The 27101-nt window shown below is 42.0% G+C and overlaps 1 protein-coding gene across 3 annotated transcripts; it reads right to left on the bottom strand.

Moving 5' to 3' along the window:
* Window positions 1-1481: 1481 nt before the first annotated feature.
* On the bottom strand, window positions 1482-26792 carry LCMT1 (leucine carboxyl methyltransferase 1). 3 transcript variants are annotated; one of them, XR_012676156.1, is made up of 12 exons: window positions 26617-26792; window positions 25256-25347; window positions 24516-24637; window positions 22950-23026; window positions 22217-22278; window positions 14106-14208; window positions 12153-12273; window positions 11256-11357; window positions 10761-10852; window positions 8651-8748; window positions 6312-6910; window positions 1482-2153 (listed from the first exon to the last, which is right to left on the bottom strand). XR_012676156.1 is itself a non-coding variant. In XM_075165587.1 (11 exons), exons 1-11 carry the CDS (start codon window positions 26712-26714, stop codon window positions 6888-6890), a joined length of 990 nt encoding a protein of 329 aa, XP_075021688.1. In that variant the 5' UTR covers window positions 26715-26792; the 3' UTR covers window positions 5977-6887. The 3 variants fall into 3 exon arrangements, 1 of the variants encoding a protein (XP_075021688.1); XR_012676157.1 differs by lacking the exon at window positions 1482-2153 and having other exon boundaries at window positions 5977-6387; window positions 6709-6910; XM_075165587.1 differs by lacking the exon at window positions 1482-2153 and having other exon boundaries at window positions 5977-6910.
* Between the last annotated feature and the right edge of the window lie 309 nt (window positions 26793-27101).

Raw genomic sequence — 27101 nt, 5'->3', positions numbered from 1 at the left:
CATAGAAGGGACAGATGTTCCCAGTCCCATGTAGCATATGCGCGTTGCAGTTACCTAACACTCAGCTCTCCACGAATATCCTGTAAGGCCAAATACAGTGGAGGTTTTTGTCCTCAATAACCACGTTTCCCTGTGCCCCAGCAGCAGAGAGACCTGAAAAATCTTGTAAGCACAAAATAAGGAACTGGTAACTCTACAGAGAAGCTTGAAATGCTACGTGCTAAGCTAACAACTGCTTTTCATTCAGTTCCTAGAGCTGGATAATCCCTGTAAGGAACTAAATAATTTAATTTTCTAGAAAGGGACTTCTTTTATCCATCTTTTAAGAGTGAGTAGGCAATGCTCAGGCATAGGTAACGTGGATGGAAGACAGGCACAGTAAAGTCTAATCACCTAAACTGTGGCTGAAGCTTGGACAGAGCGAGGATCAACATCCAGGACTCAGCACGGAGCAGATACGAGGATCTTCTTGTATCTGTCGGGAACAATTTGTGACAGGCATCTCAAAGGCAGGCAAGGACCACGTGCTCCGACTCCCTTGGTTTGCCATGGCAACTGGACTCAGCATCCTCGTTGTGCAAATGCTTCACGACCACAGACACAAGGAGAAGCAAAGAGGATTAACAGCATCTTGCTTCAAGAACAGCGAGTATGACCAGACACAATTCCTCTGGCTGCCCCTTCCTGCTACCCACGTTCCCTGGTAGAGCTCCTTCAGCAGGACCTTCATCCCCCCCACGCACCCCGCAGCTGCCAGGTCAGTCTCCTTGCAAAGCCCCTTGTAGGGCCACAGCCAGCCCGGCTGTCCTCCTCCCTGGAGGTCCCATGTCACCCACCCTCTCCGAATGCACGGCACACGGGACAGCCCGACTACCCACCCTGCAGTCGAAACAGAGCGGGAGGGCAGGGGGGAGATGCAACTTCTTAGGTGCTCCACAACCCATTAGCAACAGGGCGAGGAACAACATCACAGGCTCCTCGCCGTAAGAGACTTGCAGAACTTTTCCTATTGATGACATCAAGTTGCATGCTGTTACTACATTTACAGACATAGAAACTATATTCAGTAGAAAAGAGGAAACTATTTCAAGTACTTTTAAGTGATCTTCAACAAAATGACACAGGTGTGGCTATGACATGGAGACCAGAGCTAAATTCAGGGCTGATATGGGATATCCCAGTGGCAAGGACGACAGCAAAGTGCCCTTATCTAGGGGCAGGTACCGGCCGCGTCTGGCTCTCAGCCTCTTCAGCCGGCACCAGGAGTCGCAGGCAGGGACTCCACCGCAGACACCGCCGGCGAGCTCCTGCAGGCAGGGCCAGGCAAAACCCCTCAAGCATCAGGGGAAGCTGCCAGCGGGGCAGGAGGTTGCAAAGGGAACAGTCGAGCTCCTGTGCCATAGTTGGCTGGTTGGGGCAACGCAGCTGACTTTCGCCTTGCAGTTCACTCAAGCTTACATGATATTTCTTTCCCCCCCCCCCCCCCTTAAACAAATCATTTGCAGGGATGAATTTTGTTGTACTGTCAGTACCAATAACCCAGGCAAAAGGCTGGGCTGAGAGCAGAAAAGAGAGGCAGAGATTCACCGTGCAGCTCCAGGGAGCCCCTGCTGACAAGCAGTCACACAAAGCACAGCAAGCAGCAGCAGGCGGCACAGGCCATCTCTCCTGGCTAGAAAATGTTTCTCAGCCTTTTTCAGCTAGTGGCTTTCTAGCGTTGTTTCAGCAGCACCAGGCACTCTCCAAACCCAAATATTCCCTGAAGAGAGGTGAAAGATTCATTTATTTTAGTTAGCGCAGTCATGAGAGCTAGACTGCCCACACCCGTCCTCCCCCCACGAGCTCCTGAGGTATCACCAACTCTTTTGATCCTCTTGTAACCCTGAAGCACAAAGTGACCTGCTTTCTTCACCACTGTGGGCAACCGAGCTAGAAGGGACTCTTGAAGAATTCTTGCAGGAATGATTTCCCTTCTCCTAGCTGGATGCTGAGGCGTTTAGCTGAACGGCTGCAAGAGGGAAAGTCAGACTCATCTAGACGAAGATCGAACTGGGCAAACTGGGCACCATCGTGCCTTTCATCCCACGGCATCAGCTCCACTCCTATGCCGCATTCTTCAGTGCTTCCCTCAGATGAACAATTTATACAGGGACCTAAAATAGAAATTGATGAGCAGAAATTCCACCAATATCTGCCTCATGCTAGCAGACATCATTTCCAAACACTGAGAGGATTAAACTATGACAAAGACAACGACAAAAAAGATTGACTGATAGAGCACAGGACCGTCTCCTGTAGTGAGCCGCATTCAAACCCTGCTTATATGAAAAATGCAACAGCTCAGTGGTTGCATCTTAGATGTCGACCAATTCAAAGGGAACAGATTTGTTTGTTCCAGAGCCGGTAAGACTTCAGCTTGGCTCCCACTCATAAAGATATGTTACAAGAGGCTCAAGGAATATGGTCTCAAAGGCGGTCTTGCCAAAACTCAGTTGATAGTATAGGCTTTTATGCTACTATGTATTCATTCATTTTATTCAAAAGAAATCAGCAGGATAGTCTTGTTGCCACAGAGCAAGCATTAGTCACTGCACAAGACAACTCCTGCAGTGCAGAGGGTATTATAGGGCTTTTGATTTGTTGGGTTTTGTTTTTTTTTTTTTAATCCCTGATTCTTACTAACAGAGATATTAACTGTCAGGTAACCCGTCAAACGTGGCTATAAGAAGATTTGTGACACTACACATTGTCTCGTTTCTCCCATCTTCATATTTAAGCACCTTTGACTCAGCTATTTCAGATACTTTTTGCACATTAATTCAAATCAAGAGGTTTTTCAGGATAGACACGATCTCTCACTGGGTGCTTATGCAGCACCCAACACAGGTAATGCTAATGCCAGCAAGTCAGATCAGCGCCGTTTGTGGACAGAGATCAAGGAGCAGAAGATCAAAGAGTATTGCAGGCAGAATCAGATATCTTGTCAAAGCCGTACCGAGGAGTCTCCAATACTGAGAGGTTAGTCATCCATTAGTAAGTTCTTACTCCATAAACCACAAGGAAGAAAATTGCACCTATGTGAAGACACAAGAAAGTAGGAACTAGCTTTTACATACACTAGGATGAGAATTTTGAGAGATCATCAGAGATTCAAGGAGACCTAGGTATCTGATGAGGCTGGAAGGGAGGTGAGATCCGATTCCGGGTGGCTGGAGAGCAATGGCACAGCAGTCACCACTGCGCTTTGTTCCAACAGGATCTCCTGCCAGCCATCCGCGGGGATGCAGATTTAACGTGGCTCGTTTCCAAATGATGGAAACGCCTCTACAAAAGGGTTAATGCACACTGTGAGGACAGAGCAGGTATAAGCCTGCTCCCAAACGACACAGATTCTGCTGATTAAATAAAAGCGTCAAATCTCATTATCTCAGTTCACCTGAAGCAAAAGGAATCTCAAATATAGCACCAGCTGATAGAACAACAGGTCCTAGCTCAGCCATGTTCCCCAAGTGCCACAGTCACTCTGAAGGTGGAAGAAGCCAAACATTTACTGTTGTCCATCTCGGGAACACCTTACTGTTTCTTAAAAATGGAAACAAACCAATCAAGTGCCCAACCGCTAGTCATGCTTTTGTAACATCTCGTCTTTGATCTAGCAAATGAGTTTGCAAGACAGCGCACATACCCCACAGGAGCAAAGCTCTCATGTGAGTCAGAGCATCTGTAGGTGGGAGGCCCTGGTATGCTATAAGCTCATTAAAAGTAAGAAAAGCAACTTAATGGTCCACAGCATGATCCAAGATGCAGTACTGATGAAGTTCAAAACAGTTAGAAGATGGCAGATTCCAAATAAAAGATTTACCAGGATTTCGACTTGGGAAAATAGCCTTTGGGTAAAGGAAAAGGACTGGGTGGGGGTGAAGGGGCATGAAGGCGAGAAAGCACCTCAGAATCCCAACCTAAATAAGCAGCAGTTCTTTTAGAAAGTTATTTAATTTCTCCTCAAATGTAGAGCAACAAAGAAAACAAACAAACCAACCAAAACCCAACAAAACCCACCAACAACCCCACCCAAACCAACTGTCAGTTAAGAGATCATGTGTTATAAAGCCATCACAATTTCAGACAGTTCAAGGCCTGGACTAGCAAAGATGTTAAAAAGATCATGGCTAAGTATATTTTCAGAGTAACCATGCTTTAGATATCAATAACCAAGCTTCTGGCAGCATGAAACCATGTTAGCAGAACTGAGAAGTAAACTTTTACTAGACTGGCTCAGTCAGTAGAATCGAACCCATCTTTCCATCAAAACATAGGCTGCTTTCATGTATAGCACATCCATAATAAAAACCTGCTGTCCCACTGATAGTGACTAAAAGCACTGAAGAGGAGAAAAAAATGTTGCAAATATTGCAGAACTGACTGAGATTCTTGAGTTGTTTTACCTTTTGTCGAGCCCCTACCTCACCTAGAAAGAGACCCTTGCCATTTTGTCAGTGTCACATTAAAGTTCACACGCCCCTTCCGTTGTCAAGCTCTGCCTCCTAAACAAAACCAGGATGGTAGAGGGAGGACAAACAAGTTTTTATGCTCCGAATAGGGACTGCAGATGCACATCTACACTGGCAGTGTTTCAAATGAAGTTTTATCCATATAACTTTGCCCTTTTGACCCCGATACTCCTGTCGTCTGGCAGTTATCAGAGAGTTGTCTTTGCTCAAACCTAAGGTTCCAGATCTCTAGGTGTTTCTTGCACTGACCTTCTGAAGGGGCAGACACCAAGGAAGTAGTTGCATACTGGTATTCCTCTTTATGCCAGCTGAATATCTACTCTTTACACAGCTACGCAGGTTAACTCAGGAGAAACTGTACTCTGAAGATGGGCAAGGAGGCATGATGCTTTTTTCTTTTTCCAGGTCTCTGGCATAAATGCCATATTTAGCTAGGCACTAAGTTTGGAGGACTCAGAGGTCTAATTAAGATCCTTGTTGAATTTAGCTCCTTGGGTTCATGTTAGGGTAAGACAGAGCAATTGCACAGTGGGAATGAAAAAATATTCAAAAACTATAAGTAACAACAGTGTGAAAACAGAAGGCAAAACCCAGAAAGCTGCAGGCCATTAAACAAGCAGGCTAACTGCCCCTGCTTCCCAAGAAGCAGAAAGGCTCATCAGCGAGTCTATCTCCCCATCCAGACAGCAGGCAACTGCCGTGGAAACCACCCAGTGGCAAACCCTACAGTCCCTGGTAACAGCTGCTGCGCTCAAGAAGGAACTTTGATGGTAAGGTGAAAAAATGAGACATGCCCTTCTGGTCTCCTCCATCTGCGGAGAGAAAGAGTCAACACTAATGCAGACACAGCTTGCACATGCCTCTTAATAGAAGAGGGGTACAGATAAGCCCAAACATCTAAAACGTGCAGGCATAAGCATACCATCGATATTGTTATCTAGGAAGCAAAGGTTATAAGCTCCTTTCATAATTGCACAAAGAGTCCATCCCTTCCCTTTGGGGGCTGAGAGCTATGCAAAGACCGAGCAGAGCATTAACCAAATATTGTATTTCTGTGCCTTGTCATTTATGAAATCAGCTTGACATAAACATAACAGGAGGTGGCCTGTAGCTACCAGTGACTAAAATCAGTGACTGAGAGACAGAAGGGCAGTGAAGGGAAGGCCATTTCTTTTTACTACTTCTGTTCCTCCGAAATTATGACTGTCACTTCTAATAACTGATTACTTTTTCTGGTATCTCAATAATCTCCTTCTCTACATCTCTAGTCCAAGCTCATGTCAACTATTTCCAAAGCCAGGTATTCTTACAGTACAGAAAGTCACATACAGTATTAAAATGGTTCCTTATGCTTGCAACTGCTTTAAAAAAATACTCTTGGTGAGGCATTTGGCGAGAGACAAAAAATGTAGTCACCAAATCAGATATAAATAGGTAATTTCTAATGAGTCAGACACTAGTCAAATTATAAATACTAAACATTTATTATTTTTCTCATAGGAAGGTTGCAAGATTCAATTTCAAACAATAGGGCGAGGTCTTTTGTTGCTGTTGGGATTTTGTTTGTTTCTTTTAAGGGGAAAGAAAGAAGAATGAGAAACTGGTATAAAGATACTACCAGAAGCAGTGCAAATTTAGATTAATTTCTTTCTTACCTTTACCATCCCAGTGCTGAACAGCCAAGCTAAGCCCTTCCCAGTTAAATAAAGCCTACATTAATATCATCCAGTTTCTTGTACATCACTGAACAAGAATCACAGTCCCCCCTTTTTCTTTCACCCTTCCCCTACAAGAACATACCTAGTATAGTGACAGCCTTGTATCGACAGTAAAGCCTGGAGAAAGCTAACATGGTGATGCTTCATAACAATTCAACCTGAACAGAATGAAAATTAACAAAATTTAACCTTCATGATCAGCCGTGCACAGTGCAGAGATATCCAGTAATGCAGCTCACCAGCATTGATTTTCCAGCTTCCTGTCACAAATACATTTTACACATCCACAAAAAGACAAAAGAGGAAAATAATATAATCCAAGAACACTTTACTTTCAGTTTTAAACTAAGGAAGGCAAGCTTTTAAACAGGAATTACTGATATCTTATGAAAGTCCATCATTATATATCTGGGAATGAGAGGCAAGTCTTGCCTCATAACAGTTGCTCACAATGGGCAAAAAAGATTCATCAAAACTACCAAAAGCCAACAGGACAGTCGACATCAGCAGCACCCGTCGCTTTCTGCACTGGCGCCGCTTACACAGATGCGCAGACTGAAGTTGGCACATGCGAAGTCCCACCATTTCTGTGACCTTGTCTCAAGCAGAAGGCAGTCGCTGTGGCTTCTGGGCCCGCGGCTTCCCTCGAGCAAATACATTAGAATGTGATGTTTGCAAGACCTGTTCGAAAAGAAAAGGGGATGGGGGGGAGAAACAAGTGTTTATTCTTGTACTACCTGTACTTCACTACTATTAGGACAGTTAGACACAGGAAGAAGGACGCTTTGAGATTTTTTTTTTTTTTTTTTTAAAAAAACTTAAATGTAAAGGATTTAGTGGCAGGAAAGGAAATTAGGAAACATGTTGATCTCTACTTTTTTAACCCTTTTTTGATTGTGATACAGCAATTAATTTGAATAAGCCAATCTGAAGCAGTACTGGTTATTCATGGCAGAAGGAACAACACAGAGGCTGCTGATGAACTAAGGATCTGCCCATGAAATTAAAAAGAGAAAGCTGGAGAAAGTACCATTAATGAGGGCAGCAAATTCACTCTGGATAAAGAAAAACTGCTTTATATTAAGGCATATCCATGTATTAGACATTTGATTATCTCCTTTGGGATTTGTCTTTTTTGACTTCTAAGATATGCAGCGTCACTCAACCTCGGTACCCAAAATTGTCCGAAATAATTCTCTAATCACAGCAAAGAATAACGCTGGAGATGCCAGAAATACTGGCTACTATGAATAGGTGAACTTTTTGGCCTTAGCTCCTCTAGAAATAAGTTCTGTATTACAGTCATCACTTTTTAGCTGTAAGAAATCAAAACGGAAAATGTGCATTTCTGCAGCTGAGAACAGTCAAAGTTGTAGGATTCAGGTCAGCAGACACCACAAGCCAGCACCTCTGTTACAGCAGCAGCAACAGGGTATTGAAGACCCAGCTTTACCAGCTGTATCAGATGCTTTGCTACTCATCTGGCTGAGATATATGCACGACTTCAGCAGAGATTCCCTCTACCCACATTTGCTAAGGCACAGCAAATAAAATTTGTTCTTGAGTACTGCTTTGTCAGGAGCAAGGGAATGGCAGAGAAGGAGAAGGGAAGGAAAAAGATATAAACTGGCAGCCAGAGAAGTTTTCTGGGAAGACTGAAGTCCCTCAAATTGCAGACAGAAGTAGAGATAAGCTGTGTCTGCAAGAGTTGCCTTTCTAATTTGGACAAATAATGGCTATAGACATGCATCCTTTACCCAAACCACAATTCTTTTGATTTTATTATTTCTTAAGCAGCAGCAACATACATAATGCTACATAAAGCATAAATCAAGTCTCTCTGTTTCAAAGAAATTCCAGTCTAGGAGACACAGAATTTTAAGAACAAAAGGAACATTTAAAAGAGTTAACTTCAGAGGGAATTTTTTCCCCCAGGAGAAAGTAGTGTGGAAAACTTAAGTCTCAGATGGATTTAAATGGGGGCAGTGCAGAAGAGAACTGGGCTAAGTAATACAAATTTATTTTTATGTTGTCAGGACGCTGTGATTTCATATACCATGTGCCCATATGGCATTTTACATGCATAGGATTTGTAAACCTTCCAATTAGCACTGATAGTATAAAGCAGGCAGTTATTTAAAGTAACCCATACGGCATCTTTTGGTGTAAAAATTCTAACTCCCCTGTACTGGACAGGCTTCCTCTTGGGCAATTCAGATGCCAGTACAAACCCTCAAAGGCTGTGGAGAAACAGTCATGACACACCACCTGGGAGGTGTTCACAGCCCCAACAATGACAGAGAAGCTGACCCCATTCCTGCTACAGGATACTTCTATTATACATCTGGTGTGTATAGTCCCAGTCTTTCCACGTGAGATTTCAATGTGAAGGGTCACCTCCTAGATGTTGGAGAACATTACCCAGATTACTGCTGTCCTTTGAAGCCCAGCAGATGCAGTAGTGCTGCATTAGTTGTTCAAACAGTTCCTTTTCATCTAGGAATTCAAGTCCTTCTATTCTGTAGGAACAAAAGAAAAATTGTGATTCAAACTGGAGTCTCAGTATAGTTTTTAATGTACTCTTCCTCACTCCATAGGAGTGAAAACTATGGCCAATAAGGCAGTTACCTTTCTAGTAAATTAATACAGGTATTTGTCCATAACTAATCCTAGCCTTCGTTGTCAATGTATGAAACAAGTGACCCACAAGATGTTTTCAACTTGGAATTTCATGTTCCAGGACTAATCTGTGTAACTTCTGACAAATACCAGTATTTCTCTTCTAACCCCTTTTACTGCATGTATCTGGTCTTGCTGGATTTAAGTAGACACAGTAGTACAGCCTAATGGAAGGAGATTTATCTTTATCAAAGGATTACAGCAAACAGTTGAAGATAGTATTTTCTCCAGATATTCACAAGTCCGTATTATGTTTGGAAGAGTGATGGGTACACCAGTGCAGCTTCTAACAGCTCTCCCACATGAGCTCATGATGAAGCACAAACCAAACAGTACATACAAAATCTGAGGATTTTTTTCCTAAAATGGTTCCTACCTAAGATTCTTAAAGGAAGATCTTTGAATGTCTTCCACCAAACAAATGGAAGAACTCCCAAGCTGTGCTTGCTTTAAAAAGTTTAACCTGGCACATTCCTCTCTCTCACTCTAGATTACTTGAATATCAGAGTGTTTATTTTCCATGCTAAATATTTGGAAGGGCTGCTACTGAGGATCAAAAGAGACTAAGGGGCAAAAGTTCCTAAATACACTCACAGATGTGCAAGTGCTGCAGAAGAACACTTTTGTAAAGATTTTTATAAACAGAAAGCATTATTTGCCTCATTAATACTGAAGGACAGAGTTTACGTAACCTATTTCTTGGCATTTGGAACAAGTGGAGGGAGCTGAACAGATCTAAGGTAGTCAAAAATGCTGCAGAAAGAGTACAAGCTATGTCTCTCCACAAGTGCCATATGGTACAATCACACAGTCATCGTTCCTATTTAAATAACCTATGATTTTTCAGTCTCACCTGTTCAGTTCCATGGTTTGAGAAATCCCCATATGTGAATACTTATTTTGACCAAGGTAACTTGTTCGGCTAATTCAAACTATAGTTAATGAATGACTCATAGCAATTCACACTTCATATTATATACCTAAGGAGTTACTCATTAAAAACAGTTTCCCCCGTTTCAGCTTTTCTTTAATGCAAAAGATTTAACAAAATCTATGCAGATTACTGACTATTCTAACAGCCTTTAGTTATACCCTCTATGTACTAAGCACTGTCTACAGACCCAGCAGTCTACTCACGAACATGATACGAATGGAAGATGCATCAATCTGTTGAGAGATAGTCAGACCACGCTGCTGGGCACACCTCTTCTCTCTCTCCCTCTTCGCTTGCATAGTACGATAGGTCATAGCCCTAAATTACTGCCCTGCCTTGGCTCATTACCTAAATATGCTGCCAAGGAAGAAGGAAGGGAAAAACAGGACTGGCCATTTTCCACCCACTTGTAGTAAAAAAGCAAATGCATAAGTAATCTTATCTAGGCCTATAAGACTGGAGCAAACACCTGGATGTCATCTCCCTTGGGGACATGAAAAGCGGCTGCCTGTTCTGAGTGTATTTCAGGAGTCTGCTCCACCAATCTAGTGTTGTGGAGGCTAGATGTTGACAAGAAACATCTTTGGTACTGTAAAAACTCAACACGGCATTTCTGTAGCATCTTTTATCTGCAAATTTCTGTCATGAGATGCTTCATATTGCACCCAAATAAATCATCATCACTGCCAGTCTACTTCTGGCAGCAATAGCCCTCTGGATCATTAATGTTGCTCCAGGCATTATCCTTAAGGCTCTGCAGAGCTTCAGACTCAGACACACTCTGTCCACCTAGCTAGCATCTGCACGCAGCCTCCTCTCTGTTATACTAGGGGAGCCCATACTACGGTATTGATGTGAGCTACCTCAGAAATGGCATATGAAGATGACTTTTGGCCGCAAGCAAACTACCAGTAATACCTTTTGACATCAGCCTGTGGCAAAAAGCTGTACACTTTCATCATATCAATGGCACGTGCAGTTTCCCAGCCGTTTAACAGCAATCGTTCCCTCTGTAAAATAAACAAGCAGCACAGTTTTCAGACGACTGGAGGAAAAATACCAGAGAACAGTTTTTCCCCTTAAGGATTTTGTAGGCCATCTGCTTGACCTGTTCTTTGAAGAGCTCTTAAGCTCTTTTCTAAGCATCTGCTGCTAACCTCTGCGCAGAGAGGACAGTGGAATAGAAGGAGCTGTGCTCTGATCTACTGCAGGTTTTGTACAACTACCGAAATTAAGTGATATCGAGCAACCATGGCATTGTACCATGGATAGGAAAGGGTTTCAGTAAGTAGCAGCTGCTCACCCCAAACCTGCTTTACCTCTGAGCCTTACAGTGAACACACAGAGGCAGAACTTGCAGACAGATTAATTAAGTTTAATATCAAACACACCCAGAGTTCTGTGCCCCTTTACCTGAGAGTCCAAGGATCTGCAAACTTCCACTCCAGCCAGGTTACACTGTCGTCTCTGCAAGTTCTCAATCATGATCTGTCCAAACCGGTCCGTCATATTCACCTCAGGTAGAGAATGAGACAAAAGTGTTCCCCCTTCCGAAAAGAATGTAATCGCAATGAAAAGCAGTAACTTGGTTAAACTCTCGAATTGTCTATGCCATAAAATGTACAGGATAACATTAAAGTAAGTTTCACATATTCTTACACGGGGTCTCATTTCCCGCTGCCACAACCTCCTCAGCTACCTCACGTTTACCAGTTGAGTGCCAGTTTAATGGAGACAACGCTACTGCCTTTGCAGGCACAGGGACTCTGCACTGGGCACTGAAAACTGACTCTGCTTTAAGTTGTCAGCAACTTGGTTCAGCTCTCTAGCAGTGATTTACAGCTTGGAAGATCCTGTTACTAATTCCTGGAGCCACCTAGTTCCCCCGAGGCAGCATTTTACTTCCATACAGAGAAGTTAAGTTCATGCTGATGTGATTTTTTGCTCCACTTTGTCAAAGAACACAAAGAGGTAATTATGTAATGTTATACACTTATATCCAACATTCAGCATCATTTCTTTTTCCTCTGTCTTATCTAAACCAATATTCTATGGTTTTCTCCACATATGGATTAAGCCTCAGTTCTTTTGGTTCAACATAGTCCAGCAATTGTCTTTCAGAATGGCTATATATTCTTTACAATGAGCTAACAGATCTACAAAATAAAACACATTACTAAAGAAATTCACCAGAAACTGCTGTCTATACAAAAGGATATGGCCCACTCTTATTTTACAAGCAGAACTCCCACTTTTGAGAGCAATTTTTATGACAATAACGCAGGTCTAAAAACGCCATTTTTGTTTTACCTGCTCATAATTTATAAACATCGCCACTGGAAAAGTGCTTGCTGCCCACTTTAAAAGATTTGCAGATTGCTGCGGTGTCATGTAAACCAGTACACACTCCGCTACCAGAAGCGTTGGCAAACTTTAAAACAAAAAAACAAGAGAACTATTTCTACCAAAAGAACAAGAAAAATCTATAAAGAATTATTAGCAAGCAAGTAATTTCATGTCCCCAAAAATTCTTAAAAGAGCTACCCTTTTTATGAACTAGACATTTAAGACTGAATAAAATCACTTCATCGAGTTGACTAGAACTGGGTTTTCTGGCAGTTGACAGGGGACTCCAATGGTTACAAACCAGAGATATTAGGAAACAATCTCCCCTAAGTCAGCCATACTATGAACACAGAAGAATGTGTATTCTGTAAGTCTTCTCTGAACTGTGATAGCATGAACTGAAGTGCATGCTAAAATTGCAGAAGAATTGTACCCTATATATACAGTCCGCAGTCTTTTAGAGATCAGTAAAATTAGGCATAAAATACAAATTGAAAAAAAATGTTTTCTCTTTAAAAAAGTTCTAAGAAGAATTTTAATTAGGCAAATTTGTTCAGTATCTGTAAAACAAGCTTCACACATTATTATCTAACAAAATGCAATCTACAGTTTGGACGTAGATTCTTCCCCCTCCATCCACAAAAAAACAAAAATAGACATCTACAGAAGTAATTTTCGTTAGAATTATGGAGTTTTCATTTAATTGCTGGAATGAAGAGGAAAAAGAAAAGTCACTAGAGGCAGGAGAAATTCCACAAGGAGCAGCAATGTAGGCAAGCAAGGCAAGATTTCAGAAGATGGAAGTGTAAAGATTTAAATGGCAATTTAATGCATTCTGCTTACCCATATGCTCTCTCCCACCCAGCCAGATAGCCGCTATTTATATATTTTATATTTGAAAGGTATGTCCATCATCCACTCTAAAAACTTGAATCCTGCCCCCTCCAGAAGCCTAACACTTGAACAATAAAATCCCAGATATTAGCTTCCAGAGCTAAGTTCTCAAAGGGCTCCATGGCAATCACTTTGCCAAAAGGTCTAGGGAACGATAGGGGTTTTAAATGGAGGCAATAGAAAATAACTACAAAGGTAAAACTCCGAAATAATTTAACATTGACAGAATTATTCTTCACTTTATCAACGAAGCTCCCAGAAATCTTGACTCATACAGCCATTACAATAGGGGTGGAAGATGTTCGCTGATCTAGGTACTGCACATCAGTCAGCATTAAAACGCAATGCAACTGAACCAACTCTTAAAAAAAGATATTTCTGATACATCTCTAGTTTAGAGATTCCCCTTGAATAACTTATGATTCTGTTAACTAAATTTCAACAAAATTCAAGCAAGGGTTAAATTCATGAAGTGGAGAAAGAAAACTTGTATGAGCTCTGAGGCAGAAAATGGCTGCTGCAGGAACTCATCCCCTCCAGGGCAAGGGATGGGGGGGAAAGCGAGAAGGAATTACAGCTGCCTGGCCTGCAACAAGAGCTTTAACTTGTGCGAAAGGATCATATACCCCAAAGAGAACCAGCCACCAGAAACACATTCGCAGAAAGCCAGACTTCATTCCCCGCAGCGTTTTAAGAACACGAAGCAAATAGTTCTGTAATGTTTGATCTTCTCAGGAAGGACGAAAACGCAGTTTGCAGAACAGACTACGAAAGGAACAACCTTGCTTCAGACTTGGAACTACCGAGCAGTCACGGCAATGCCAGCCTGCTCGGCTCAGTGAGGCTGCAGGAGGTGTCTGAAAAATTCCTTCTGCTCAAAGGGCTCAGGAAAAGGTAACCATGGAAATAGCATAATGAGCACTGGATGCAGATGCTGTATGCCCAAGCCTGATTTTACTCTCACCAGTATGTTTCCACAAGTGCTAATCAAAAGAATAATTTAAAAAAAAAAAAAAATCTTACTGTATATCCAGGTCATGTTTCTTTAGCTTTTCCTCCAGATCTGATGAGAAACGGAGATCTGCTCCTACTATGGAATATCGACTGGAGTCTAGGCTGTGAGAATCTGCAAGTTTAAAATTTTGAGAGACTAATGGTTACAAATAAGAGGGATGCTGAAATTATAAATTAAAAAAAATACACAGGAACATATGAATTTGAAGTCAAAGTTTGATCTGTTATACCTAACAATTAACAGCAAACTCTTCTTTTTAAAACGTTTATTTCCCTTATACCTGATTGTTGTGGTTTACAGATGGTGATATGTTAGCATCAGACTCTGCAACAAGCCTACTCTTTTACTCCACAGCCACTGTAATGCAGATAGGTTATCCCACCCGTTACCATGGTTTCAAGGAATGCAGAGAGAAGAAAAATGTGAAGATTAAAGGCAGGGTTTTTTGTTTTGTTTGTAGAGTCTTTTTAGATGACCCAGCGTATGTACGTAAGGAACTACATTTAAAAAAAAGTACATCAATTTCTGAAAAACTAAGTTAAGAGTAACAATGTTCCAAATATTAACAATAGATATAGCTATATAAATTAACAATACATATAGCTATATAACATATATGGGTATCAGACAGATTTGGGGACCAAAAAAGTTATCATTTAGCCTTTTCGTATGATGTAGCGATGATATTTAAGTGTAGAGTCAAATTAGAAAAGGTATTCTGAGAAACAAGTATTCACGCTGGGATACAACAGGCAGCAAGCTCCTGTAAATGCTTTCCAACATGAAGGAGGAACTAATACTAAAGTCAAGACACTTTGCCATACTAGCAAACTGTAAGGAAGCCAGCAGCAACATGAGCATCTTGCTATCAATAATTCTGACAACCAGTTGCAATCAATGCAACTATATGAGCCCAGTCCCCATAGAAAGCATTTTACAAGTACAGTATCAAAGACTAAAGTTCTGCAGGAATATATCAGATTGCTCTTTCATACTTTAGCTTTACTAGAGTGAAGACATGTGGACAGAATAGCACATAATTTTCCCCTCTTACCATATGAGTGCAACAGAGCAAGCAGTAAAATAAGTAAGCTAAACAGTGAAAAAACCCAGAGTGAGAGTTTAAAGTGGTCTTGTAATGGCCAGGCAATACCTGTCTGCAGTAGCAAGCTCTGGCACAGCTCCATTTGGGATAATGCTGCTGACAGACACAGCTCCTGAATGGTAATACAGGAGCAGATGTCAAGAGCTATGTGAAGAGAGAAAGAGAAGCCAAGTGGCTGAAGTGACGGGATGAAAGGGGTTTTCCATTTCAGGAGAGGGGAAAAAAAAGGCAATTTATTAAATTAAGCAGTGCTTCAAACGTTCTGGAAGATGTACCTCCATTTAGTTTTCAAGTGACCAACTGAAAATGGCACTATCAAGTGACAATAGCTGTCTTTCCAGCAACATTTCTGAACAGATACAGAAACCAGAACAGTTCATGCAGAGAGTTACAAGGAAAAAAAGAAAAAAAAAAAAAAAGTTGTGTGGCAAATGATTCAACATTTTGAGTCAAGGCTTTTTTCCATGTGCATGTTCTGTAATAGCTTTACTACTTCCCACACCTTTCTATTTAAGTTATTATATCAAGGCCATGATAATGGCATCAAAAAAAGCCACACAAAAAAACCCCACCACACAGAGGAATGTATTTATATACTGATTGGTTTGCTGTCCGGAGATACAGCACGGTAAGCGTCAGTCACCACAATTAGCAGGAAATTAATGCAATCTTCTTATCCAGCTTCATTGACTTGGACATATTGGTATGTTAATTATAACCAGAAATAAACTACAAGAATTTTTAAGTGATCCGGTATCAGAAGTAGTACAAACACTTCACCAGAGGTGAGAATAAATGCTCACACCATGTTGATTCAAGCATTTCTATCACTGAAGAGCAGGAAAGAGCAAAACCTCTCAAATCTTATGTTAGAAAACTCTCCTTCCCAATGGTTCAAATTTCAGCAATCAAAATTACTAACGTTGTTTTTAATAAGCTTGTATACGCATGAACAAACCCCACAGTTTCCATTATGCCTTGACATGGTGGGAGAGGGGATGGCCAAAGGAAGCAACCTGGGTCATCCCCAGAGCAGCCCAGCACAGTTGTTTTTGGAGATGTGGATTGTGGACAAGTGAAAATAGACAGCCGTACAGCCATAGCCTGGTTATTACAAGTGATCTACTAGAAAAAAAACCAAACACCAAACCAGAGCAGATTTCTTTAAGGGTGATTTGGCTCAGTGCAAATATTCTTTAAACCTTAAAACCAAGTGTACTTAATGCCTTAATACAGGACTCCTTGCAGCAGAAACTTTTAAAAGGCCAAGAAAGCTGATGAGGAATGGACTGTCTTCCTCTCTTCAAAAGCCTTTTACTCCAAATGCAATCACTTTACTCCCATTTCCAGTATCCGGGCTGCCTGGTTCTCCTTCTTTGGTCCATTCAAACAGAATGTACTTGTTCCTCCACACATTTTCCTGCCAACCTCCCTCAACTCTCCACTGATAGTTGGCAAACACAACCACAGATAGTACCGGGGCAGAGCTGCACACACATTATACACAAGCTGATACAATTGTACATTTTAAACGAATCTGAAAGTACCTCATTCAACATCTCCATAATTCATATATTTCAAAATTTATGATCAATAGTTTTATCTTGAAGGAAATCTTAGGGAAAAATATGAAATTTACACTAGTGAATTTTAAAATGCAAAAAGAGAGGCAAAAGGAAAAAAAGCAAGAGGAAAGAGTTTAAGCTAAGCCTCTTCCAAACTTCCTTGTAAGATTTTCTGCTAGCTTCCACCTTTGGCCTAGACATGGCATTAAAAAGTCCTTTTTATATATAAAGTCAAAGGGATGAAGAGATCATACTTAACCAGGCAAAGGACTTCAAAACTTTAAAATTGGACTGACAATTGCTCCATCATCTCACAGTTAGATAGCAGACACTCACTTATTGCAAGGCAATGGCAGCTGATGATAGCTGGAATTGCCATTGTTCCCAGCCTGGAGGCTAAAAGTCGAAGTACGGCCATAAACACCCCAGAACATAGTGTGCTGCTAGTTCATGGTCTGGCACCAATTTCTACTTTATTGCAGAGTTTGATGCTCTAAGTATGAAAATTTGCAAATATGCTGCCATCCTGACTGAGCAGTATTGGTGCAAATGTATTTTACAGTACCTGCCTATCTACAGAGCAGCTGAAAAAGAAAAAGCAAGTTTCACCTTGGTAGTACAGTCACATGGTCTCACTGATTTCTTCTTGTGAAGAAGTAGTTTCTTTTAACTGAACCAATTTTTTTGGTGTTAAACACTCTTCCGAAGGTGTCTGCCACAGCGACCTCCCCACAGACGAGAGCCCTGCACGCTCCATCAGACCTCTGCCACTGCCAGGAGCGCTGCTGCCTTCCCTCCTGGCCGCGCCAGAGACCACCACCCACGCTGCACTAACACGCAAGTCAGTGGCAATTTTCAAATAAATAGGGCCACCTTGTTGTGACTCAGGCCAGCTGTCCTAATGCTGGCTTAGCCAGCAACATTTGGTGGCTTAATCCATTGAAAAACCCATATTCCAAGCACTAATTCCCATCCAAAGGCCAGTATTTCATGTTGCTTTTTAGCAAAGTTGTTTGGTCATGATGTTCTTTTCTAGAGCACAGAGCTACCTTACGGTTTTCTTTGTGATGCTGACACTCAGCATATTCAGTTATGTACAAAGTTTCTCTCTTGTTCTTGTCTGAAATGAAGGTTTGAGTAATACCAGATTCAGATTTCATTTGAGAAATACAATGGAGGGGAAAGGGAAGGAGAGGAAAAAAAACCAAGCCCATCACTCCAGTCCACCCCATCTTCCCCACACAGCCTCTCTCAGCCTAGATGCTCGCTTCTGTTATCCATGCACAATGCAACAGAGAACGTTTTGCTCTGATCATACCACTTGTATGTATATTATCCATGACTTTCGGCACAGAAGTAACAATATAAGTGGTTCGAATTTAGACATCATTACAGTAACTGAATGGTAGCAGGAGTTGCTTATAGTTGCCTATAGTTGACTTCACTGCAATAAAATTTTTCTTCACAGAACCATGCCACCAGCAAGTAAATGCTCTGTTTTATGGTGGCCCACAGGCACTCACCCACCACCTTAATCCATCTGCTGAAGCAGCATTACAGAATCACAGGCACACGAAGCGGAGTGTTTCCTCTGCTACAAGATTTCAGAGTTTTCTTTTCTTACTCTCTTCTTAGATTAGTGAAACAATTTCCTGGAGGTTTTCCAAGAGGCAGCATGCAGGATACTATTGACTCAAACTGATTTCATTAGGATTTTCATCCTAAGGTATCTTTGGCAGCTTTACAAACAACCTATTCTGCAGGCTCACAGGCATGACACAGTATTGGTTTCACTCAGGTTGTTTATACCTACAACATCAGAACAGGGTACATGTCAAAACACAAAGAAATTTAGTTTGTCTTGCAAGCGCAGGATCCTCCCCAACGCAAGGCATGCAAGTCACCAAGACAGCAACAACCCTGACGTCTGCGTTGGGTCACAAGCAAGTTTGGAAATGTAGGGAAAAGGAAGTTGAAACAACCAACTCCCAAAGCTGGACTAGACAGGGCCAGGAAGTGTATGAGTGGCACTGAAAGGTAATAGTTCACCGAAGCATAATTTGCACTGGCAAGGTAGCAAAGGTGGAGTACTAACTTCCCAACACTAGCAACTGCATCGTAAACCAGACAGCGCCGCTGAACTTTGAAAACAATTTAAATCGATATTGCCACAGCGATGTCAAATTACTGCACAAATTCACTGCTTTCCCCTGGAGATCTACATTCCCTAGGAAACGGCAGAGCTGTTCAATGACAAGTGTCATCTTGCTGCATTCAAGGGCAGAGGCCACAAATATCTATACTTGAATTGCAAGCCATGCTGTCCTTGCTTTGTCTAAAGGGCAAGGAGAAAGCAGATGTTGCCCTGAAGCCAATAAAGTTGTCTATTAGCACCAGCTTCATAAAATGAAAACATATAGTGCGAAAAGAAAAGCAGTAAGAGAATAAGACTCGTGTCAATCGATATTACAACAACTCAAAAATCAAATTCCAAAGCATCTAAACAAATTATCCTGGTATACGTGAGACAGCAGTATGGAACTGATGGGGGGTGGGACGGGACAGAATGGGACAACCTCCCTCCCCAAGATTCTAAAATCTTGGTCCATAGCCCCACCCCGAAAACCACATAAATGAGTAACATTTCCCTACCTGGAAATGCTGCTTCATGCTGCCCCACTACAATCCCTATGACAGGTGGTATTCCCAGAACATTGCATTAGTCTAACAGCTGTATCAGGTCAGACCAAAGGTCCCCCTAGTATGGTATCCTGCCTCTCACAGATGCCAACAGCAGCTACCTAGGGAAAAGACAAAAAGAGGGCAAACATGTACTACTAATAATGGCATCTATGTTGTTTTCTATCTTTTTTCTAAGAACGCTTAGATTTGATTTGGATTTCTGGACCATCACTAAGCCAATGTTTTCATGCATCTGTTTATTGGAACATCCAGATCTTGTACGCAGGCAGCAATAATCAGCCAGCAGCCTATCATTTACATGTGAGGCACAAACTACTTTCTCCACCCATGTGCATCACTTTATATTAATCCGCATTGAATTTATCACCAAGTCACTAATTTCACAAGATTCTTCTACAGTTCTTCACCACTCTGAAGAGTTTGGACTTGCCAACAAGCTGCCACTTACTAGTCACTCTATTTTCCCAATCATTTCTTAGTGTTGAACAACAACATATCACTGAGCACAGATCTCCATCCCCCTCCATAATGAAAATTGACAACATATGCCTACCCTCCATCCCCAGCTCTTTATCCATATGAGAACCATTCCTTCCCCCCACAACAACTGTGCAATTTCTTTGGCAAATTTTGGTGAGGGACACTGTCAAAACACATTTTTTAAATTCAAGCACTGTATTAATTGGATGTCCTTTTCCAATGTGTCTGTTGGCTCCTATAGAGAACTCCAATAGATTTGTGAGGCATAACTTACCTTTACAAAAGCCATGTTGACTCTTTCTCAACACATTATATTATTCCTGTGTTCCACTAAGTCTGTCTGTTAGAGTTTCTACTAATTTGTCCAGTAGAGACATCAGTCCTACTGGCTTGTAGTTCCCTGGATTTCTCCTGGAGCCCATTTGAGTCACAGCCGCCACCTTCGAGTTCTCAGGTACTAAGACAGTTTTGAAATGAGAGGGTATATACCAGTTAGTAGCTGAGCGAATTCATTGTCAAGTTCCTTTAGATCTGTAAGAAATCTCTATTCATCTGACTGTTTGATTTGTCTGCTTAGGCCACAGCCTCTTCTGGTGGCACTTCCACGTGAAGCAGTGTCATTAATATGGCCCTAAACGAGAGTTCCCACGTGGATTTCACTCAAACTGACTTGTGGTTATCAAGTGCCCGTTCAAACTGGGATTCTACAACAGACTTCCACCATCCACAAATATCTGGACATTACGCTACATCCCAAAGATCTCAGTGTAGTAGAGCCTACATCAGCCGTGTTACAGTAAAATGGCTACTCTAAAGTATTTGAAATCCAGCACTGAGAAAGAACAAGAGAGACAGCTTTAGAGAAATAAGCCAGTCCAATACATTTAAACAGTGATACATTAATTGCTGTGCACTGCTGCGACTTGCTAATTAGTAGCTTTTGATTACAGTACACTGCTGCAACTTGATAACTTTGCAAGCTGTTTTACTGTACTAGACATATCTACAGCTGTTCAGTAACATAAATACTATCTAACCCTTCTGATCAACCTTGTATTAATGCCTTTTTAACAGTGCTTATGCAGCATCTCTCATTGTATATAAGAGAGATGTTATAAGAAGGTCTTCTAGCTGAGACACAGTGATACTTAGGAGCCCTTTTTCTGAGATGGGGCACTGGGCTTTCATCTTTTGAGACCTGAATGTACAGTGGAGAATTCTGCCATTCAAAGGACATCTAAAAGGTTGGGAAGTTAAGACCCTCTAACATGCAGCAATAAAATGTACATTATATGCATAAATACGCCCATTCAAGTCAGAGCGTGGCAGTACTCTGATCCAAGTTAAAGCACTAAAAGAGCCTTGGGGTGAAGCATCTACACTTTGCCATTGGCAGCACAAGAACAACTCCTCACTCTTTGTACTCTTCCTCACTCCTTGGAGGGCCCTTTCAAGCCCTTCAGATCCTTAGCTAGAATTGTGCTTATTAAAAGCACCTATAGATGTAATCGTATCTGGGAACACAAAACATTGCTAGCTCTGTTTTAGGGTCATATCTGCTAACACAAATTAGTTGGTGTTGTAGATGCAGATAATTACTGTTCCTCCTAAAGGGTCCAAAGCAGCTACTATAGTGCAGTACCTGCTATTCGGGCACCGAAAACATTATTCAGCGGAACACAGGCTTTTCTCCACAAGTACAGAGGTTTTCGAATTACAATCCTGACACAAACATAGTGAGGCTATAAGTCAAGACAGTACAACCACACGACACCACCCGAATCTAATATCCCTTAATACTAAAATGTAATAAATGGCACTGGCTCCTGAGAATGGACTTTGCAGGCTGTATTTCTTCTGTGAAGACTTCGCTAAATGTAAAGACTTGTGCTCTTAATGAGACAGAAAGAAGATAGAGGAAAACACTCAATAGATATTTAAATCCGGTGTACATGACTAGCAGTGTCATTTTTGCTTTTCTGTGACAGAAAAGAAAACATAACTTAAGCTACATACGAGAGAAAAAGAAAAAAAACCCAAAACTTTCTGGCAGAATAAAACCACTTCAAGAGAAGACATTTCTAACATGACACAGAACAAATGGGCAGGAGTCTGTAAGAGAAGAAAAAAGCCCCTTTTCCCTCCCAATTCTCTGTCCAAACAGCGTTTCAAACATTAAAAGCCTGCCCACATAGCAGAACAAAATGATCAGAAAAGTTTTAAAAGTGCTGCAGTACATTGCTGAGTTATTTTTAAGATGACTCACCTATTAGAAGAGAGTCCCCTGAATGGGATTCCATAATTGGTTTTGACAGGGGAGGCTTTGATCTGTGGGAAGAGGAAGAAGCATCTCTGAGCAGTTAAGCTTGTTTAACAGTGTGCTTACAATTATTTTTTTTTTGAACATAGATATGTATGTGTGTGTGTGTTAAAAACAGACAAGAGAATACCTCTGCCCTCTACTGGAAATAGAAACGTTAGCAAGTTAGGCTTCATAGTAAGTTGCAGTTGAGTTTTATACCAAATGACTCTTAAGTTTTGAGGTAATATTTCAAGAGAAATCCAGACAAGACACTCTCTTCAAGATTCCTCCATAAGCCTTAATGTATTCATTCGAACAGAATATTCATGTATAGTACCAGCTATCCTACCTCTCTAACTGAACATGCAAGTCTGGGAATTTACTACTGTCTTCAATAGTAAGAGAAGACGACTTAATCGCCTCTAATCAACGTGAGGCTTCCCCTGCCCATTATATTTTACATAATTAAGAATAAAGTCTGCTTGCCTCCCTAAAGCTTCCACATACCAACTTCTGCAATTGGAATAGTGGTTGCACAGTCACATGTACGACTTGCCTGCATAATGAAACCTTTATTCTAAATCCTAGAGCATGAGAGTTTCTCAGAAAAGAGACGAAATAATTGTAGCTTGCAACTCATGACATTTTGCTGAATTACATTCAGTTTCACATAGCTAAACATAAGTGTTATACTTACTTGATATTATGTATTTTTCTTGCAACTATCATTGGAAAATCCACTTCAAAATATTTTCTAGGGAGAAGATTTTCATCCTGAGAATTGGAGTAAGACTCTAGGATTAGGGACATTCAAGTTTCACATGCACATGGCAAGAAGATATAACCTTAAGTCCTAAATAGTTTTGTTTTAGTTTACATTGGCATTTGTAACAGTAGTATAACTTAATGTCCCACAGCTCAGAAAAAAAACCAAAACAACAAAAGCTGAGAGACATTTAGACTGTCTTCTAAGCATTAAGGAAATTATTTAACATTTTATGTAATGCAGCAATCCTAGACACTAGATCACTGAAACATATATTATCAGGATCTAGAAGAGCACAGCAACAGGAAACTATTACGACATTTACCATGCATCTTCAGTATATTCTTCTAAGAAAGGAATCAGGAACATTTTGCACAGGTTTACACAGAAAGTAACCACATTCCACAATTTGTCCTCAAACCGACAGCCAGACTACAAGCGCATCTGTATTCCTCTACAACAAAAAAGGGGAAAACCTCTTCATTTCATGTTGTCACTGTTTGACACCCTGATAGATAAGCTGTACCAAGTTTCTCCCTATGCAGCAATCCTTTTGTGATGGATAGGTGCTGCTAGTTCTAGCTTGTCAACCTCATGAATTTCTGAACAGTAGATTAAATCAGTAGTCAGAACACTGAAGCACTCGGTTAACTGGGTCCCATCTTCTGTACGTTAATTATACCACACCTGCTCTTTACAAGGAGAAAGAATTGGAATTACAGGCCCCACTTTAGCTTTTAAAATCAGTTACAGGAAAGTTAATAAAAATGTGTATTGACATAGTTTTTGTAGGAATGCAGGTAAGAAAAAAGCTTCACATCTCAGAAAAAAATCATTATTTTTTCCCTTCCACTGACTGAAATACAATGAATTGTGATCAAACAAAATGCGACTGGCCTCCTTGGGCTTTCTTCCAGAAACCAAATTTACAAATGTAAATGCTAATGAGAAGACAAGATGACTTAGAGGTGTGTTCACTCACAATGATACTATCATATAATAACTGAATAATCTGAATTTTTGTGAATTACATACACGCATACAAACAGACATAAATATTTATATATGTAAACTCACATTTATATAAATAATTCAGAAACATGTAAATAGAGCCTGTACAATCCTGTGCTTTGGTACCCTATTCCTGTTCTAATATAGGATAAAAAAAGCGAAACCTTAAGACTTAAAGAGAACAGCAAAATGTGGAGTTCAAGCTCCGTTCCTGAAAGTCCACTAGAGATCAGCTCCGTGTCACACACTTTTTGGTAAAAGCCCGTGAAACCCGCAGCTGCTCCTGTGCACTGAGGTTTAAAGATACCTAAACTAATGCTAAGCAAGCTGAGAACTGAGGCAGACCAGCCAGGGCAGTCAGCCTCGCTGCACACCTCCATGTCGTACTACAGAATGCAGCACCGAAAAGCCGTCACAGAAGACTGCTTCAAATGTTCACACAAATCTTTGTCTTCAGCCAAGTTCGTTACTCTCAGCTATCATTACCTTTAATCTCCAGAACAGGGTATCCATGCCAGCACCAAGATTAACAATTTGACAGTTGCATTCTGTCTTCTTCAGAAAAGCTTTAATCAGATAACTGACTCCATGAACACGAGCATAATAGCCTGTTAACAACAACAACAAAAAAGGTTATTTTTAGTTATTATTTTCATATAATACTTAACGTTTTACACTCAATAAGATTCTTAGGTGACTTTGTAAACTCTTTGTCTATTTAAAAAATGGTGTTTCTTAGGAAGAATAATGCACTCTTTAAGATACTTAAGGTTTTTTTGGTTTTTTTTTTAATTACTAACAAAATCTGATGCACTGATAAAAGAGGATTCCTTGGGTAAATAAAAGTTTTAGTCAAATTTCACCACAATGAATTAATTCTAGCTGGTGTGCATACTTTTGCAGAGACCAGAGCTGACATACCCTGCTGTCCTGGGTCAAATCAACGTTTTTGATTGCTTTGTAGGGATTACTGCACGCTGAGACACACAGAGACATTCCATTTAGAATACAGAAAGCAAAGGATAAGAGTTTTGATTTAAAGAGTAATATTTAAAAGATCAGATACAGTATGGAATTATTACTGTGAAGAAAACTTGTCTCATTCTTTTACATATTTCCTACACTCCATAATACCCAGTATATTCATGAGGTTTTGTCAGGTGCTCTTCAAGACCAGCTAAGAACACATTTGCACTGTCTTCATTCAAGTTCACATGCCAACTTGCCTCTATTGATTTCAGGTGCTTTTCTCTCTTTGGCTTGTCTCACAAAATACTGGATGTAAGGGTCCTTCCAATAGCCAACACTTACAGCAAACCTGTCCAGCAGAGGGAAAAAAATAAGAGAATTATTAAATAAGGTCACCAAGATTTACTGTGAAAGATACACAGGCTGAAAAGGTCACTCTCTGACCTGGGTGTGTCAGGTCACACAACTTGACAAGGTTTAAAAACCTTGTTGAATGCGCGGAACTATTTCAATTAAGAAGTTATAGAAAGCCTAGTAAAAAATTTTGGCTCTTGCCATATTAAACAAGCATCTTTTTAATGCTCTTGGCACTGTTTGATTAACTTCTGCAAGCAAAGGCCCTAAACTCAAATATTTCCTCCTTGAGGACCCAGCAAACAGAGGAATTGTCTGTCCAAAGTTCCTCAGACTGAACACAAAGCAGGCTTTACTTCTACACATCATTATGCTATGAGCTGTTTGCACTTATTCCAGAGCTTCTACATATCATTTTAACACAGACAACAGTGCTATTCTATTCTAATAGAACTTACTAGTTTTACAACTGATTTGAAAAGGTTAACTCTCAAAAACAAACCCAACTACCCAACAATTTACTGCTACAGCAATAACAAAGGATAGAACAAAAAGCCCGTGATAACAGAAGGTAAATTCACGCCCATGCACAACAGGGCAACAAAACTCAACACCCTCCCAGCACCCGTCCTCCAGAAGAGATGAAGTAAAGAATTCTGAGAAATATCAAACGTTTTTTTCCCTGAGACATCAAACATCACTGAAATTTCAGATCCCCACCGTAAGTATAACTCTATCACTGCATGCTGTTTTATAAACAAACTCTAAGTAGAAAATTGGACAGGTGTTTAATAACAGGACCAGGAAAGTTTATGGCAAAGCTGCGGGCTAAAGCTGCCGGTCCAAGTGAAAAGCCCCCAGAGCAAACACCCGCCCTTTCCAAGGGGAACGCTGACCAGGTTTTGAAGTTTCTTCTCCCATATGCAGCTTAGCTTGCCACACAGCTCTGTGTTTCCCCGGCCAGCCGGCCCTTGCAGCCGCTCGGGCCCCGGGTTACGCTCTCGGCCTCGGTGCAGACAAAGGGCACCGGCACCGCCGGGCACGGCGGCACCCTTCCGCGGGGCGGCACCCACCAGAAGGGGCTCTTCCCCCTCTCCTCCAGCCCGGCTGCCCGGGGGCCGGGCCGTGCTTCGCCGCCTTCCCGCCCGCTCCGTCTGCCCTCGCCCCCGCCAGCACCGCGCCAGGGCCGCGGCCCGGTGCGGGGGAGCGCCGGAGAAGCCTGGCCCACCCCGCCCCACCGCTCCCCCTCCCCAGGCGCCGCTACCGTTTGCAGACGGACGCGTCCTCGCACGTGCCCCGGACCGCCTCGTCCGCCTCGTCGAGGCCGGCGGCGGAGAGGGCGTCGCGGGCAGCGGCCGCCATGGAGGGCGCGAGGGCCGGGCCCGGGGAGCGCGCGAGCCTCAGCCGCCCGCCGCTGCCGCCACCGCCCTCTGCGGCCCGCCCCCCGCCACCCCTCATTGGGGGGCCTCCGCAGGGCAGCCCGCCGGAGCTCGGCGGCGATTGGCCCATGTCCTCGTCCATTCCCATAGCGCCCAATGAGAGAGCGCGGGCTGCACCGCCCCGCCCAGGAAACGGCGGCTGTACCGCAAGGGGAGCCGGGAGCAGTAGTCTTCGGGGACGCGCGGCGATAACGCCGCGGGGGGTGCGGGACGGGGGCGGGTCCCGGGGCTATCCGCTCCGGGAGGGGCGGCCCCCGCGCACTGAGCCCGGCCCAGCTGCCGCTCCTGAAGCAGAGCGGCGGGTGGAGGA

Source organism: Calonectris borealis, chromosome 16 (assembly GCF_964195595.1).
Source record: "Calonectris borealis chromosome 16, bCalBor7.hap1.2, whole genome shotgun sequence".
In the NCBI taxonomy this organism is placed as follows: domain Eukaryota; kingdom Metazoa; phylum Chordata; class Aves; order Procellariiformes; family Procellariidae; genus Calonectris; species Calonectris borealis.
Note: the sequence above shows the minus strand (reverse complement) of the source record. Positions and strands in the feature narration are given on the sequence as shown.